General features: G+C 37.3%; 1 protein-coding gene across 1 annotated transcript in view; it reads left to right on the forward strand.

The window, feature by feature from the left end:
- dspb (desmoplakin b) overlaps nt 1–14,841 on the forward strand; it is a 29,840-nt gene that overhangs the window by 477 nt on the left and 14,522 nt on the right. The window contains exons 2-23 of the mRNA XM_028027390.1: nt 2,050–2,137; nt 2,582–2,697; nt 2,785–2,935; nt 4,494–4,619; nt 4,858–4,917; nt 5,019–5,186; nt 5,463–5,567; nt 5,667–5,762; nt 6,280–6,405; nt 6,595–6,747; nt 6,928–7,082; nt 7,174–7,300; nt 7,777–7,963; nt 8,132–8,760; nt 8,877–9,055; nt 10,583–10,721; nt 11,541–11,734; nt 11,851–12,013; nt 12,115–12,198; nt 12,271–12,378; nt 12,455–12,553; nt 12,664–14,490. Coding sequence (XP_027883191.1) covers nt 2,050–2,137; nt 2,582–2,697; nt 2,785–2,935; nt 4,494–4,619; nt 4,858–4,917; nt 5,019–5,186; nt 5,463–5,567; nt 5,667–5,762; nt 6,280–6,405; nt 6,595–6,747; nt 6,928–7,082; nt 7,174–7,300; nt 7,777–7,963; nt 8,132–8,760; nt 8,877–9,055; nt 10,583–10,721; nt 11,541–11,734; nt 11,851–12,013; nt 12,115–12,198; nt 12,271–12,378; nt 12,455–12,553; nt 12,664–14,490 — 5,080 coding nt within the window. The remainder of the gene's footprint in view (nt 1–2,049; nt 2,138–2,581; nt 2,698–2,784; nt 2,936–4,493; nt 4,620–4,857; nt 4,918–5,018; nt 5,187–5,462; nt 5,568–5,666; nt 5,763–6,279; nt 6,406–6,594; nt 6,748–6,927; nt 7,083–7,173; nt 7,301–7,776; nt 7,964–8,131; nt 8,761–8,876; nt 9,056–10,582; nt 10,722–11,540; nt 11,735–11,850; nt 12,014–12,114; nt 12,199–12,270; nt 12,379–12,454; nt 12,554–12,663; nt 14,491–14,841) is intronic.

Consider the following 14,841-nt stretch of genomic DNA (forward strand, 5'->3'; position numbering starts at 1 on the left):
TAAAGGTCTTATTGTCTGCCCGCTGCAAACCCTGGACCGAACAAAACTAAAAATGTGTCAGTAATAATTACTGACAAATCTGAATTTAAAAGATTTTATAATTCAGTGTCCATTTTTTTGATTCTAACGTGAACAATTCTTATACTGGTGCTGTAAGAGTACAGGTCCAAGTACTTTAAATGTGAGCAAAACGTAACAAAAAGTTCTCATAATCATTTCATTTTATACCTGTGTAATTACTCCCCCACCCTGATAATGAAACAAACCTGCTGCCATAAACACGTCCTCCCTCTCAAATATGATCTACTGTCACTTCGAAGTTTTCTCCTTTGCACAACAGCTCCATTGCGCCTCCTGGGACACTTGATTTATGGTCTGTACTGAACTTCTGAGCTCACTCAATTGCAACATTTTCAACATTCTTCATTGAAGACACGTTCAGTTCCACAGTCTCCAAAAACCCTCACAGAGTAAATCTGCCACTGCTGTCACAACATGTCTTTACAAAAAGACAGGTTGTGACTTTTAATGGAAGAGAGCTTTATATAAGAAATGAATGCCTGTTGTTGAAGTTTTTTTGCTGTTGCAAATTTCAAACTAGCTAGTAAATAAACAGCATTTCACTGTATTAAGTACAGGCAGGAGAAATGTGTATAATTCACATTGTTTTGTGGGAGATATAAATATGCAAATTTCCTTTGCATATAAAATTATGAATGGCAGATAACTGATGTGACAGCAGACTATGTAATAAGCAGTGTATCTGTAGATTAAGTCATCTGCTTAAGGGACCATCTTCATAAGGTTTTATTCTTGGAAATGTTTTATATATTTGAAAATGTATTTACTTTTAATAACATTTCTACCAATTTTTACTGACATCCAGCAACTGTTTGGATACACCCATAAAAAGAAAGCCTGGAGATTTTTAGAGTTCTTCAGAAGATGTTTCTTCAGAAGACTTTTCAATGGGCTTTGAAAAAAGAAACTTAGTTGCTATGATGTCATATTTGTTCAAACCATTATCTGTCCCGAATGGTTTGCATGAAAAATGTAAATGCATTTATCAATGTTCGTGACCTGAATGTGCTGGTTGGTCTTTAGTCTTATGATGGTTGAAGGGTTTTTTTTATATCATTATGGTGCTGTGAAAAAGTGTGGTTCTGGTTGTTTGGAGACATTTAATGCAACCTGTAATTCATACTGTTCCTTAAAAATAATAAAATAAAAAATAGGCCACTAATTTGACAGCTAAACATTTGTTAATACTGGATCTTTCTGATCTTGATCCAGATCTTTGTTGATTTTTATTTTCAAAATGTCTCTGCTGTTGTAATTATTTGGCTTAAAAGCACTTAGAGGAAAGTTTATGTGAGTCCAATTAACCATATCTACCAGCAAGATGTTCCTTAGACTTAACAGGTTTAAATAGGACTTCTGTGAAACCTGTATAACATTTAAATTAAATTATATTTGCAATTTGATGGATGTTCAAAATACTCACATATCAAAAGAAATATACTGATGTGAAATGGTTAAGTACACATGCATGAAAAAATTGGGTTACAGACTGAAGAAGAATTGACCCAAAACTGCCTTAAAAGATATTGCTTAAAATTAAGTATATTAACAAACAGATCAAATTTATCTGAAAATTGTTAGGACCTCAAAACAAGTGAAAAAGCTTCTATGGTTAAAGAAAACCTGGAGAAATGTCGATCAAAACTACTGCAAAATGTTACAAGAACGTGTGGCTGTTCTTAGAAGCAACTTGTGACCAAAGGATAACTAAATTATACATACAAGGCATACTGCTGAGGCTAAAATAATTGATGACTCTGGAAAATTTACATTTAAAAATTCTGCCATTCAAACTGAATTAATATTGTAAAAAAATAAAAAAGAAAAATGAGGTGAGGAAGGATGAGATGAGAGGGGATTATAAGTTGACCAGTTCTATCAGAAGATGTTTAAGTCATGTTGCCTGAATCTGCTTGTAATGCATCTGAAGCTGATTAAATAGATGATCTTTATGAATTTCCTCTGCAGTGGCTTCATGCCCAACCCCTCGAGAGCCGTACAGCTGCAGACTCTCTGCAAGGAGTACCTGCAGAAGGCCGACTACGCCATTCAGGCCGTGAGTGGTAATTTTTCTGCTCTTTACTTGTTCTTTTCCTGCTTAGGTAGGGACCGAAATATTATACTGAGTTTCAGATCTTTTTGAGACTTCGTTTATGAAAGACGAGAGTGTATTGTTGCAGTATGTTTTCTGTTGGCCTTAAAAAATGACAGAAATGTTTTGTGGTTTAAAATGGAGTCGAACAGAAACCAACAGAAACTATTCAGGGAATGAAAGCGCTTGTTTTGCTCTCAGCTGGATCTGCCTAACAAGCTCATTCGTGAGATAGGATATAGGACAAACAATTTTGTGTCTAAATTCTTAAAGTGGTTGTTTACTAAAGCTTGACTCCATGAAATATTTTTTGGTTTTGTTTCAGTAAAAGTAAACATTTTTTTCATGTTAACATCAGCTTTGTGAACTGTAACGTAAAGCATATATATTTTTTTACCTTTCATACAGGGCTCTGGTGATGCAGAGGAATACATGGTGATGGCAAAAGATGCTATTGAGAGGTTAAAAGCCTTTGCAATGGAGATGAATCAAATGGGACAACCCACTGACAATGTAGTCAGGAGGTAAAACCATTTCACCTTTAATCACGTCTGGAATGTTCTGTCCAAAACTCAATCCAAATGCATCGCTGCTTCCTTCTCATTTTGCAGCGTGGAGCACTACCAAGACCAGCTGAGAGGGGTCCACATGGCCATATCTGGCACATCGATGAGGAGGAGGAGCACCAGAAAGAGCTCTGGAGGCTGGGAAGAGGCTGGAAGGAGCTTCCATGATGCTATTGCTTGGATCCGTCAGCAAAAGGCAGGAACAAATTCAGACACACATAAAGCTTTACAACTGAGCCAAAACCAAAAACCTCAAACCAAACCAAAGTCTCCAGTGCCTGAGAGGGATTAAGTTGTTTACAGAAAGTTTTAATTTTATTTCCTTTTCAGGACTACGTACAACTATTCAAATAAATGGACTATTAAATCCTTATAGATGCTATAGTTTGCAGTACTGGTGCGAAAGCAATACTGCAATGCTTCCACTGAGAGAAAAAGGGTTTTTACACAGAAAGAAAAATAGGTAAAAGGCAAAAATACAACCTACACCTTGCTTACAAATGTCTTTGTGAGCAGGATTGGTTAAAGCTAAAGTTTAAAGAGGCTTATCCAAAAAATCTTGTCTGCAAGTCATATAATCAGATGTACTTAACTGTACTTAAAACAAATTTGTTTACTAAAGTATGTGCTTCTGAAGCTGGGTTGTGAGCATTTAGAAAAATGGTTATTAAAGATTCAAAGACAGAGGGCGACTGAAGTTTGGGAGTACTACAATTTTGGTGATGATTAGGGGTTTTTTGGTGTTTGCTTTTTGGTGATATGAAGGGCATGCATGAACATCAAACATACTGATGACAAAAAAAAAGCAACGCAAGGTGGGATTTTTTAAAGCAACTAAAACCTTTCTGTGTAGTTAGGCATAGTTCAGGCAGATCATAATTATTTAATAGACATAAAATCACAGCCTCCTCAGTTAAGGAGGCTACACAGCATGTAGCATGGAACCAGAGGGGCGTGGCTTGCAACTTGCAGCATTCATCTGAGCAACGTCTGGGACAAGTCCAAAGGTCTGAGTTCATATTGACGCCTTGCTACCCATTCAATGCTGTAAATGCAAAGTTTTCTTTTGCACTGTTCTTACATTATCTACATAGAATTCTTCTGAGCAACACATTTCTCAGATTAGATGGACTCCTGTCAGACTCGGCTGCTTCTGAAACTCTTTCCTTTGTAGTGTCAATGTGTCACATTCATTCAACAATCCATTATTACCCTCACACTCCATACATGCTTATTATTTTAACAGAATAATGTAAAAAAAATGTCATTCAATTTAATCCATGAATAAAGATTGGATTTTTTGTAATATAGTTTTTCAAAAATAATTTATTTAGTTGACTGAAAATCTAGTTGTTTAGATTAAACTATTAATCAAATAAATTAGTCAAAACATTAATTTAATAATAGATTAATGGATACATGTACATTTAGATTACCCTATTAATCAAATTTGTTTAATTTAGCCAATTGATGACTTTTGATAGTTTAAGTAACATTTAAAAGGGTTTCTTTATATGATAGCTTTTTATTCTCTGGAAATGATTTGTTTAAAATTAGATGATAATTTCCTTAATTACTGATTTAACATCGTTTCTCTCCCCATCACATACTTGGAAACATTCAGATAAATAAGTGTAGGTTCAGACATTCAAACAACTTTATTCAAAGTCTGTTATAAATGATTTTTTGAGACTTGTGAGCATGTTTGATTTTCACTCTAAGGTCGCAATAAAATATATTCTTTTCTGTTTCAGCGTTTGATTGAAACAACTGCTTTGGCCGACGACCCTCCATCCATTGAACAGCAGCTCATTCACCACCAGAGGTTTCACGGGTCCCTGCAGGGGTCGCCTGAGATGATCCGAGCCCGCGAAGACCTGGTGAGTTCTGTTCTCTCATTCAGTCACTTAGATGGGGCTCAGATAAAAAGGGATTTTATTATTATTAACATTATTATTATTTATTTTGTTGTAATGACCTGTATAGTTGCTATACAATTCTATGCACACACTCACAGAATATTGTATGCTTGTATACTTTTCAATTTCTATTTGTTGGAAAAAGCTTTTGTGAGGTGCTATGTTAATGAAGCTTAAATGATTTATTGTCATCGCTTAGAAAAAGAGTCGGGACAAAGCCAGCCAGCATGCCCTTGAGCAGGAGTGGGAGAATTTACAGGTGAAAGAATCTAAAAACTTATTAGCTATTATGCATGATTTTTATTTTTTGGGAAAATTATGTTGCGTTTTTTATATACTTATTCTCTTCTTCTGTCTTAGAAAATGTCAAATTTGTGGACTGAGCAGCTGCAAGAGCTGATCCAAATACTTCACCAGATAACCAATGAGATTATATGGGTGAACGGTAAAGAGGAAGATGAGCTGATGTTTGATTGGGGGGACAAAAATGTGGAACAGTACATCCCCAAGAAGCAGGAGAGCTACTCGGTTAGTGAAACCATCAACAGCAATATTTTTGTTTCTGTGCTAAAGAACCACAAATTACGAAATTAACATTCTTGGCAAGTTCTATGAGCCTAAACAGCGCCTGATGTTTTTTATGAGTTTAATTTGCTCTTCATAAGGAAGCAATCATCTCCAGCAGATTAGATTTTGCCATCACTCATTCTTTACTTGAGCAGCAACCACAGAGCTTTTCCCCTATCTGCATCTTGGTGTTTTTCAGTGTGCTTTATGGTGTTAAAACTTCTCCTTATGTAACAGAAACTGATGAGTGCCTTGGAGGTGAAAGAGAAGGAGCTGCATAAACTTAAGGCTAAAGTGAAAACGCTTCTGAACAACAACCACCCAGGATCTGACAAGATTGAGGTTTGGAAACAGGGACCCTCATATAGAAATCACCAAATGACTTTTTTTTTAACATTGATGCAGTTTTTAATATGTTGTTTTTTTGATTTGTTTTTTCAGGCTTACATGGACACTTTGCAGACTCAGTGGAGCTGGCTTCTTCAAATAACAAAATGCATTGATACCCATCTGAAGGAGAATGCGGCGTACAGCCAGGTGACTCAGACATGCCCTCACTAACAATTAACTGCATCTTTGCAATATCAGGTCTTCACAGTCTAAAAGTTAACAGTTTTCTTCAATACTTTCATCTATAATCAGTGCTCATTAAACAGCATGAATGCTAAAATACAAAATCTTGTAAACAAGTTCAACTACTGCAATTAAACTTTCAGCATCTAAAAGCTAGAAGATGCAAATACTTATGAATGAAGTTTTTAAAAAAAAAAAAATTTTTAAAGTTAATAAGACTCCAAATACCTTGGAAATGCCTTAGCTTCCACCTATCTAATTGTGGCGTGTGATAACTAAAGCTTAGAAAAGTGAAGTCATTTTAAAACTGGTGACAGTAGCTACGTTGGTTATTATGAAATGCTGGCCTCAACATCACCAACTTCACACTTGGCTCCTTGATGGCTCAGGGGTGACAAGCATACTCCACTATTTGTTTTATCACAGATTGTGATTAGATTGTGCTTTCCTGACTCTTATCCATTGTCATGTTTTTTAAAAGTTCTTCAGAGAGGCTAACGACACATACAAGAATTTGCAAAAGGAACATGAAACAATCCGAAAGAAGTTCACTTGTGACAGGAACACCCCGCTGGAAGACCTTCAGGAGCTCCTTAAAGGCCTGGAGGTACATTTATTTTCTACATTTATTTTCTATTGTGTATGAAACTATATTTAAAGTCGCATAGTTGTGCAATTCAATTTAGAGGATTTGTAGTCTTCTAGAAGGAGATCAGAGAAATTGCATGATTGTAAAAGGGAATTGCAACTCTGTTTTTCATTCTATTATTGATTTATAATTACTTATTTATTACAGATGGAGAGGAACAACATCATGGACAACAAGCGGCAGGTGAAACACTTGACTGCCAACTCAAAGAGTATTGTGAGGTTGAAACCCCGAAATCCAGAGGAGAGGAACAGCAGTGGCATCATCGTTAAGGCTCTGACTGACTTCAGAGAAGACCAGGTCACTTTTATGATGCTTGATTTGATAGTATACAAGTGTAACATAGAAAAACCAGAGAGTTTTATGTCAGGACTTTACAAAAACAAGTGATATTTGTGTCTTATTTGTTTATTTTGCACAAAAATTTAAAAAATATGTTTTTTAAGAATATAAGAAATATATTTTTGTTTATTCCTACAGAAAGCTATCCTTAAAGACAACGAGGCCATCCTGAAAGACAACAGTCAGCGCAGTAAATGGCTGGTAACCGGTCCAGGAGGGATCGACATGTTGGTTCCCTCTGTGTGCCTGATTGTACCACCTCCTAATCCACTGAGCATCAGCCTCGCCAACAAGTAAGAAACAGAAATGGTGTGCTCTTTTACAACATTTTTAGACTTTGAAAGAAATGTTCAACATGTTTGCTTTCATTTCTGTTACGTAAAGGAACGAGCAGTATTTCGATTCCATCATGTCCATCTGGAATCAGCTGTACATCAACGTTAAGAGTCTCATCTCCTGGCACTACTGCCTCAGAGAAATCAATTACATCAACTCCCTCACCATCTCTATGGTAAGAAATATAAGAATATTAAACAATAAAATATGAAGACATTTTCATTTTCTAATATGACATAACTTAAGGTATTAAACTAAATGTAAACAAATACATTAAATAGAACTTATATTCATCAGATTTATGTGCTGATATAACCATGTGTTTTTAATGTTAAATGAACATCTCAACACATTTGTGCTTACAGTTTCAGTTTTGTGTTATTCATTCCAAATACACGTTGTTACAAACAATAGAGTAAAAAGCCTGTGGGGTCCAAATGACCTTGTCTTGTAAAACAATGGGAGGGTTAAGAACTTGGGCGATTTTTGTCCCTACTTCATTTGGATCTAATTAAAATTTGCACACCATAGTGTTTTAAAAGTTGAAAGTTAGTATGATTTTGGAGGTTATAAAATATTAAACTTTTGCAATTAAGTTTAATTGGCAACACATGTCTAAGTTACCCATTATCCCTGGTGTTTGTTGTTCAGTTGTCCGAGATGCGTCCTGAGGAGTACCGTCAACTCATGAAGAAGCTGGAGACCTTCTATGAGGAGTTCAAAATTAGCAGCCATGGCTCTGAGATGTTTGTTGATGAAGACAAGAAGACCATCGAGAACCAGGTTACTGTGGCCCAGGCCCACTATGACAAGCTAGTGGTAGAGCTGCCCACATACAGTGAGTATCTTAAAAAATGTGTTGTGAAGTCTATTCAATATTGCATTTCTAATGGCAAGAAGACTAAATGACTTTAACTTTGAGCAGGAATAATATATTAAAATGTTCAGATTCATTTTTCTTTTTATTCCAAATGGCAAAACAAATAAATGTTACGTTTCCCCACAGCTGGACATCAGGAACAAATAGAAGTACAGCAAATACCTGAGCAACAAGTTCAGCCACAGCTGATCATAATACAACAACAACCCCAACATCAACTGTTACTACTTCAACAACAGGAACAGCAGCGACAGCAACAAGTACTTCTGCTACAACAGCAGCAAGAAAAACAACAGCAACTACTTCTACTACAACAGCAGCAGCAAGAAAAACAGCAACAACTACTACTGCAACAGCAGCAGCAAGAAAAACAGCAACAACTACTACTGCAACAGCAGGAACAAGAAAAACAGCAACAATTACTACTACAACAGCAACAAGCTGCAGCAGAGGAGGAGGCCAGAAGGCTGGAGGAAGAGAGACGTCAAGCAGAGCTTAAAAGACAGGCAAAGAAAGAAGTGGCAGAGAAGGAGCATGTGATCAAGAAGGATGTGGTGAAAGTAACAAAAACAGAGCAAAGAAGAAAAGTTTCCTCCTCCTCTTCTACATTCGTCTCGGCATCTCGTCTTTTATCTGAGCTGCATGGCCTCAGACTGAGGATGGACACTGCTGAGGGATCACTCAGTCAGTATGTTCACATTTGCTTTGGAGATGAGGGGGCTAAAGACTGTGGTCTGAAGATCACTCATCTAGAGGTAAATACAAATATACAGATATAGGAATTTGGAAGCAGAAAATAATCCCATATACAGTATATTAAAAAAAATTATTTGAGTTTCCTCATATGTCAAAATTTTTGCTTTTGTTTTAGTCAATACAGGACGATGTTTCCTCAATGCGTGAAGAGTATACACATTTAAGAGAGCGTATCTTGAAGGAGATGGAAACCACTAACGATTTAGATAAAGCACAGTTCCTCCGCAATGAGGTCGCAGTGATGAGCCAGAAACTGGGCAATCTGGAGAGCAGCTCATCTGCTTATGTACTAAGGTACCCAACACAAACGCACCTCAAACATCTTACCAAAGCTTATTAGGTGAGCTTTAAGATTCTTATAAAGATGCTTATAATTGAAACATTTATGTGTTAGAAAACCACATCAGCTTCTTTTTCATGCATAATTCATGACATTATGCACTATTCATAACCTAAAATGTTTTTTAGGCTATTGATGGACTACTTTTACTGTTGACATTTATAAGAAGACATATAGGAAATTGTAAAAAGCCTAAAAACACAGGTTGACCTCAGTTGGAAAAAGATATTTTGAACATTGAAATATTAAGGGGCCAATAACTGACTTGAGTGCAATATCTTAGAAAAGTAATGAAAAAAGAATATGTCAGGGCTCCAGGTACTTATACAATATTTTGACTTATAAATAGCTAGAAACTTATATTTAGAAAAATTATTTTCATATATTGATTTATTGGAAATCTTCTAAGGTGAATTGATAGCAGGGAGAATATTATACATAAGGTTCTGGTTAAAATTGCACATTTACATTTTAAAAAGGATTTACATTTTTTCACAGTCACTTCTGTCTCAGAGACATCCAGTTTGTCATGAATGACAACACACAAATAGTCACTGGCTTGAACATTCTATTATGGTTCAAATGGGGAGAAAATTCTTTATATGCAGAACTCCACAGTGATTTTAGTGGGACACCTTAAACATTAGTTGGATTTATTAACTGTATGCTCAGCAAATAATGTTTAAAGTAATTACATTTCATGAGAATATCAACCATTTTCTATTAATATTTAATAAACTCAACCAAACCTTAATACAGTTAAATCATGGAAATATTTAACTAAACATTTCTGGTTTAATTGTCCATATATATTTCCTGAATTTAATCAAGCAGTTATTTGGGGTCTGTGTCAAGTCTGAAACACTCAGTTAGAATTCAAATTAAGTACATATAAGATGTTGCCATCGAATTAATTGTTTTATTTTGAAGAAAACTATTTTTGCTGCATATCCAAATAAAATATCAAGGGACCAAATATGGATTATTGAGGGACACCTACCACCACAATAAGATAAAGCAAACTCATGAAAGTCATTTAGTTAGATAGATTAATTTTGATCATTTAATTGTAAGACGTAAAGCCCGACTGTTGTAGCTATGTGATATTATTCATATTATTACTATAACAAAGGCGCTTTAGTGGTGACATTAAATCATACTTTAATATAAATATTTTATTTTATTGAAATTAGAAATTATAACAACTTACATGAATTTATATATATATATATATATATATATATATATATATATATATATATATATATATATATATATATATATATATATATATATATATATATATATATATTTATTTGTGTATATATAAACACAAATAAAAATATATGAAAATAAATTAAAAGCAATAGAAATATTGGTTTATATTAGATACAGGCTACCTCCCATATAGATAACTTTAAGACAGGATTTTAAATTTATGGTATCTCATTCTTATTATATGGCTCTCTACCACTTTTTAGGTTGCGGGCTCTAAGGGACATGCTGGAGAGCGTAGCACGAGCTGAAGACATTGTCAAAGTTCATGAAGCAAGACTGACAGAAAAAGAGACCACTTCTCTATCTCCAGCTGAAGTCGGTGAATACATAGAGGCCCTGAAGGTATTCTTGGCAATTCTATATATCCATAGACTTAGAGTAATACACTTTTTTTGGCTCTGTGCAGTACAGTTTGTATTGTTTGGGGCGATGTTGGTGATTGTGGCAGGAGTTCATCCTGTAATCTTGGGCAAGACACTTCACACACATTGATTGCTGGTTGTGGTTAGAGGACCTGAAGGCGCAGCAGCAACTCTGGCTGTGTGGGTAGAGTAGTCGTCTTGTGATCGGAAGGTTGTAGTTTTGATTCCAGCTTCCTCCTGCCACATGTCGATGTGCCTCTGGGCAAGGAACTTAACCCCAAATTGCCTATCGATCTGCATATCAGTGTATAAATGTGTGCGCCTTCGTAAGTGCGAATGGGTGAATGCGACTGTAGTGTAAAGAGCTTTGAGTGGTCAAAATAACTGGAAAAGCGCTATATAAGTTCAGTCCATTTCCCGTTTTTTACCAGCCTCGACTGTTCATCTTATAGAAAGTATTTCAGTAATATTACTGAGTGTGCACCAGGGGAATTCATGGAAGTACTTGTTACAGTCAGGAAAGTCCTGAGAACACAAAGAAGGTGTCTCATTCTACAGAGTCCAGCTCAGGAAGAGATGAGACCAGTGAGTCAGAAAGCAACACTGGTAAAGGAACCGGTAAACAGGTTCCTTTACAGGGAATGTCTAAGTTCCCAGTAAAGTAATGTAGTAGCTGTGTTGTGTAATGATACTTTGTTGTTTAATTCTTTCAAGTTAGTCATTAGAAATATTTCTTCAGCCAATACAGCCCAGCAATAAGGCTGCAATTTTTGATTTGTCCTGTTATGTTGTCATGTAGAATATGAAAGCAGAGCTGATGCAGAAACAAGATGTTCTGACCTCTATGGAGTCAGAGCTGTCTAAGGCGAGCCACTGGAACAGTCAGATGGGTGGCTCCTTCCACAGGTGTGACCTGATGTTGTCAAAGTTCACAGAGCAGGTGGGCTTGCTCTCCGACCGCTGGAGACGAATCCAGAAACAGATTGACACCAGGTAGAGCTTGTTTCCTTCAGTTTGTACAAAATATAAAAAATACTTTTGACTTAAAAGATCTGGCATTACATATATACATGTTAACAGTGACGTTTTGTTTCATTCTCTTTACTCAGGCTGCAGGATTTGCAGCTGTATTTGCCTCAATTGCAGCAGTACAAGCAAGTCTACACTTCTATCACTGAATGGATAGAAGCGACGCGTAGAAAACAGGATGCACTACAGGCAACCAAGATAGAGAACGTTCAAGCAGTAAAAGACCACATTACCAACCAAAAGGTCTTGCCTTTGCTGCTTTGAATTGACATGTTTTTTTGCAATTAGGGCCCATTTTCACCTAATTTTTATCTGTGATATCTATATTTTGTTGGTTTTTCAAGGTCCTGAACACAGAAATTAAGGCAAAGCGTGAGACACTAGACAGTGTACTGCAAAACATACACACATGTGTGAATACTATCAAGGTAAGCGAGGCGTGCCTGCATCCTATCAGGAAAGATGTCTGCTTTCTAGTCTTATGTATGAGTTTCTTGCAGGACTATGAAACAGACCTCGCCTCTTACACCTCTGGGTTGGAAACATTGCTCAACGTCCCCATCAAGAGGACAATGCTTCAGTCACCATCGATGGATCTTAACAAAGAGGTGGTCATTTATTCTCATAAGGTTTCGCTCAATGGTGAATAGAGACGTCACTTCTCATTTTTTTCTTTGGTTCCAGGCAATACATCTTCAAACTCGTTACACGGAGCTGCTTATTCTGTCTGGTGACTACTACAAATTCCTGGGGCAGTTGGAAAAAAACATGGAGGAGCTTAAGGTATTATGGTCTTATTGTACTTGTTGCTATTGCATTGAAATTATGAAAATATTAGCAAAAGTTCCCATTTAAATGTTTAATGTGTAATTCTTGCTTTGTCGTATTTCCAGATGCGAAACACCCAGATAAATATGCTTGGAGATCAACTTCACTCTCTGAGAGAAGAAATGGAAGCACGCAATGCCAAAAACAAATCACTGGAAGAGGCTGTTGCTCAATTCAAGCTGCAGCTGTCCCAATCGCAAGAGCAGTTGCTGTCAGTGGAAGAGATAAAGCAAAAAACTGTGATACAGTGCAGTGCCACCAAGGACAGCTTAGATTCCACTCAGGGCGAGCTGGCTACGCTCAAAAGTGAGGTTCAACGCCTTGAGTACAAACTTGATGACGAGAGAAGGAAGGCAAAACTGACTGAGGAGGGCTACGACAGGCAGAAAAACGAATGGGAGTCTGTACTGAACCAGAGGCAGAAAGAGCTGGACACAGTCTGCAGGTCCAAGAAGGATATGGAAGACAGTTTAGCAAATAAGGAACATGAGATTGAGCAGCTGCGCCAGAAGCTGGCTAATGAATCAACAAGGTTGATGGATCTTCAAAAAGAGATGTCAAAGGTAAGGGGCAATTTCAGTATGGAGATCAACAGCTTAAAGCTCAGCTATGAATCCCAGATCCAAATTAGTCGCACAGACATCCAGAGGCTTTCTGCCCAGAGGGATGAGAATACAGCTGAACTACAGATGCAATATGAAAGAATGGAGACAGAGAGGAGAAATCTGGAAGATGAACTCAGGAGGCTTAGAACTTTTATCAGTCAGACTGAAGAGCAGAAGAAGAAGGCTGAGGAGGAATGGTGTAATCAGCGTGCTATGCTGATAGAGGACGGGCACAGGAGGAGAGAGTTAGAAAGTCAAGTGGAGTTGCTAATGAGGCAGAGAGATGAAGAAAGAAATCAATACAGAGAGGAGTTGGCTGAAATCCTAAAGACCCTACAGGAGAAGAATGACCAACTGGTTTATGTTACTCACAGTTTAGAGGAGGAGACTCGTAGGAGGAAGACATCAGAGGAGGGACAGGTGGTTTTTGAGCAGTCTTTAGCTCAGCTACAAATGGAGTTGAACAGTTCTTCAGAGGCTGCAACACAACTGAGGGAGTGCGAGGAGCAGCTTCTTCAAACACGCTTCCAACTGGAAAGAGAGAAAAAGGAGCGGTGTAGGATGGAGCAAAATATGAGCAGTTTGCAGGGACGCATCAAAGACCTGCAGGGGGTGAGAGATAGCCTTGAAAGTCAGGTGGAGAATCTGAGGGAAACACATCAAGAAGAGTTAGGCAAGAGAAGGCAGGTAGAAGCAGAATTAGAAAAGACCACTCTGACTATGACTGAGTACACAAACACCATCACTGCACTGCGCCAGAGCCAAGAACAGGCCAGTATATCTGAAACTAGAGGTGAAAAGGAGTGCATTCAGCTAAAAGAAAAGCTTGAGAAAACCTTGAGACTAAACCAGGGCTTCTTAGACCAAAATACTCAGCTACGTGCTGAGGTGAAAACCATAAAGCAGCAACTTCTGGAGGAACAGGCCCAGGCAAAGGAGGCAAACCTGACAAACGAGAGTCTTTACAAAACTATTGAGGAGAAGAGTAAGGCTCTCAGTGAGAACTCGGCTGAGCTAAAAAGACTTAAAGAGTTGATAGAAACACAGACCAAAGAAGAGCTGAGGATAAAAGAGGAGCTGAGGGCAGTACGACAGGATAAAGAAGAACTCTTGAAATCTAAAAAGGGGATTGACGATGAACTCTCTTCACAAATTACTGCCCTGGAACTACAGCTGCAAGCCAGTGAATGCAGCAATGCCGAACACCGCAACCTGGTGTCAGAACTGTCCTCTGAACGTGAGAAACTGAAGCTGGAGGCTGAGAAAATTCAAAAGCAGGTCGCAGAGGTACATGGAAGCTTGCCTCTTCATCGTGGATTAGACTCATCTTTCCAAGATGAGAATAAGCAGATATTCCTCTGGAATATCTACTTAGAAAGCACTAAGTAGCCTTAGCCTTTGCTTGCATGCAAAATCCATTAGTTCCCGTCAGATGCCAACTGATTTGAACACATACTTCAGTGTGTGTTTAAATATCTTGCATGTAATTTATCTGCATGCAAACAATCTCTGCTGATATCATTTGGTCACTCTCCACATTTTGCAAACATGCATGCTTGTGGTCTTCAATTCTGCTTTCTCAGAATGATCAATTATGTCACATTGCCATTGCAATTCTATGCTTTGCTTCAGCTTTAT

This window comes from Xiphophorus couchianus, chromosome 9, assembly GCF_001444195.1.
Source record: "Xiphophorus couchianus chromosome 9, X_couchianus-1.0, whole genome shotgun sequence".
NCBI classification, from domain to species: domain Eukaryota; kingdom Metazoa; phylum Chordata; class Actinopteri; order Cyprinodontiformes; family Poeciliidae; genus Xiphophorus; species Xiphophorus couchianus.